This window comes from Monodon monoceros, unplaced genomic scaffold, assembly GCF_005190385.1.
Source record: "Monodon monoceros isolate NGI ecotype Baffin Bay Population unplaced genomic scaffold, NGI_Narwhal_1 Super_Scaffold_14, whole genome shotgun sequence".
In the NCBI taxonomy this organism is placed as follows: Eukaryota; Metazoa; Chordata; class Mammalia; order Artiodactyla; family Monodontidae; genus Monodon; species Monodon monoceros.
Window position 1 is genome coordinate 71791138 of NW_021703770.1, and position 2073 is coordinate 71793210.

General features: G+C 62.4%; 1 protein-coding gene and 1 non-coding gene across 2 annotated transcripts; both read left to right on the plus strand.

Moving 5' to 3' along the window:
* Positions 1-708: 708 nt before the first annotated feature.
* On the plus strand, positions 709-1863 carry RPS20 (ribosomal protein S20). Its single transcript, XM_029222773.1, has 4 exons — positions 709-878; positions 1054-1153; positions 1421-1494; positions 1646-1863. Exons 1-4 carry the CDS (start codon positions 876-878, stop codon positions 1826-1828), a joined length of 360 nt encoding a protein of 119 aa, XP_029078606.1. The 5' UTR covers positions 709-875; the 3' UTR covers positions 1829-1863.
* LOC114895746 lies at positions 1288-1354 on the plus strand. Its single transcript, XR_003793640.1, has one exon. It is a non-coding gene; the product is annotated as a small nucleolar RNA U54 (small nucleolar RNA).
* Positions 1864-2073: the final 210 nt, after the last annotated feature.

Consider the following 2073-nt stretch of genomic DNA (forward strand, 5'->3'; position numbering starts at 1 on the left):
AAGGAGTATTAGGGAGGTCCTCAAGGGTCTCATCCAACATCACTTTATCCGGAGATAACACGCTTTCGAATTAGGTGGAGAGCCGGGGTCTCCAGGCGGGGCCTGGGTTGCACACCCCGGGGCAGGCGCGGCAGCCCGGCGTGTTCGCCCTCGAGTCCCGGGAGGGGGAAGAACCACGCTCAGGTGCTTTTAAGAAACAGACCGCACATGCTTCTGCCGGTCTGGGAAGCCAGAAGATGAAATACCGCGAAGGAATGTTCCAGGTTATGAAAAATAACTGCTAATTTAAAGAATAAAAACTGACCCAGGTTATCAGTCATTTCCCCTAATATCCACGTGAGTTAACTCAGAAGAGTTACCCGTTTGTTTAGAGCACGAGTGATTCGGTTTGTACGGGAAGAAGCTTTGCAGGGTAGACTCCACAAGCACAGGAGTCGTTCTGACTCCGCAGAAGCCGGCGGTCGGCGCACCAGGACGGAGGAGTTTGTGGAGTTTTAGGCCAGGTCGCAGTCTCCCCATCATCCCCGCCAGGTGCCCTGAGGACCGCGGCTGCGCCTCACCCGACGGCGCTCTGACTCCGCCGGGCCAACAGGGGACGCGCGCGGCCGCACCTAGCCGCCCCTCTGCTCGCGCCTCCGCCTTAGAGCCCGCCAGGCGATTCCTCTTCCGGGGCAGCGCGGAGGGGCGTGCGGGACCCGGATGCAGACGCGAGCGCGGCTATATAAGGGCCCGGCAGGCCGCATGCGTGCCTCTTGGAGGAAGATACGGTAGCGGCTGTCGCCGGGTTTCGGGCTTTTCTCTCCGGCCCCCGCTCCTGACTCACCGCTGTTCACTCTCGCGGAGGAACAAGTCGGTCAGGAAGCCGCACCGCAGCCATGGTGAGTCGGGGCGTCCCGGTCGGGTCTCGGGGGGGTGGGTGCGGGGGTTGCCGGGCTGGCGGGAGGAGACGGGACTCGCTTGTCCGGGGAAGGGGGCTGGTGAGCGCGCTCGTACCCGGGAGGTGATAGGCTGCCTCCAAGGTGCTTCTTTATTTTTTCATCTGTGGGACAACAGGCTTTTAAAGACACCGGAAAGACTCCCGTGGAGCCCGAGGTGGCGATCCACCGGATTCGGATCACTCTCACCAGCCGCAACGTGAAGTCGCTGGAGAAGGGTCAGTGCGGTGGCTCCGGGGGGGGGGGGGGGGGGACGGGCTCGGGCGGGAGCAGCGGCGAGCTGGGCTTGTGAGGCTCGAGGAGGCCGAGCAAGGACGGCCCCTCGGCGTGGACTGCGCCCTCCCCCCGCCGCTGGCGATGAGGAGATGCTTACTGGGTTGAGTTGCGGTGATAGTCGCGTACGCTATTCTGAGCCGGCGGCCTTGGAGGCCGGTAAGGCCGCCCCTGTCGTGAGCGAGGGCCCAGACGCTTTTCCCTGCTTGTAGTGTGTGCCGACCTGATCAGAGGCGCGAAGGAGAAGAATCTCAAGGTGAAGGGGCCGGTGCGGATGCCCACCAAGGTGAGAGCCTTGGCGCTCCGGGGCGCGGGGGGCCGCCGGGCGGCTTCGGGCCTAGCGCGCAGCCCTGCTGTTCGGAGCGCCTTGCCGGGGGGTTGCGGAGCGCGGCGCTCCCGCAGCCTGGGTGCCTGGTGTTCTCTGTCTTCTGCTGCAGACCCTGAGAATAACGACGAGGAAAACCCCCTGTGGGGAAGGTTCTAAGACTTGGGACCGTTTCCAGATGAGGATCCACAAGCGCCTCATTGACCTGCACAGCCCGTCCGAGATCGTCAAGCAGATCACGTCCATCAGCATCGAGCCCGGAGTCGAGGTGGAAGTCACCATTGCAGATGCTTGAGCCGGCGGCTCTAATAAATCGATAATCGGCCGTTACGCTTCGTGGGCTCTCATTCCTGACCCAGACGGGCCTTAGGGAGGGAGTCGTACTCCGGAATTCATTGCACCTTGTAAGCAGGGTGACGAGAAGTAGGTGGGTGGCCTGGGTTCCGCTCTTCCTCGTTGCATCTTGCAGGGCCCACTGAGTCAGTTTGCACGTGACGTTTGAACGCTGAACTGCATTAGCTACAGAACGTGTGAGACCTT

Excerpts from the sequence above, each read along its gene's own strand:
- RPS20 (XM_029222773.1), top strand. Across the intron at positions 1,154-1,420 it reads CGTGAAGTCGCTGGAGAAGG|TGTGTGCCGACCTGATCAGA; the intron begins GTCAGTGCGGTG and ends CCCTGCTTGTAG. Across the intron at positions 1,495-1,645 it reads CGGTGCGGATGCCCACCAAG|ACCCTGAGAATAACGACGAG; the intron begins GTGAGAGCCTTG and ends CTTCTGCTGCAG.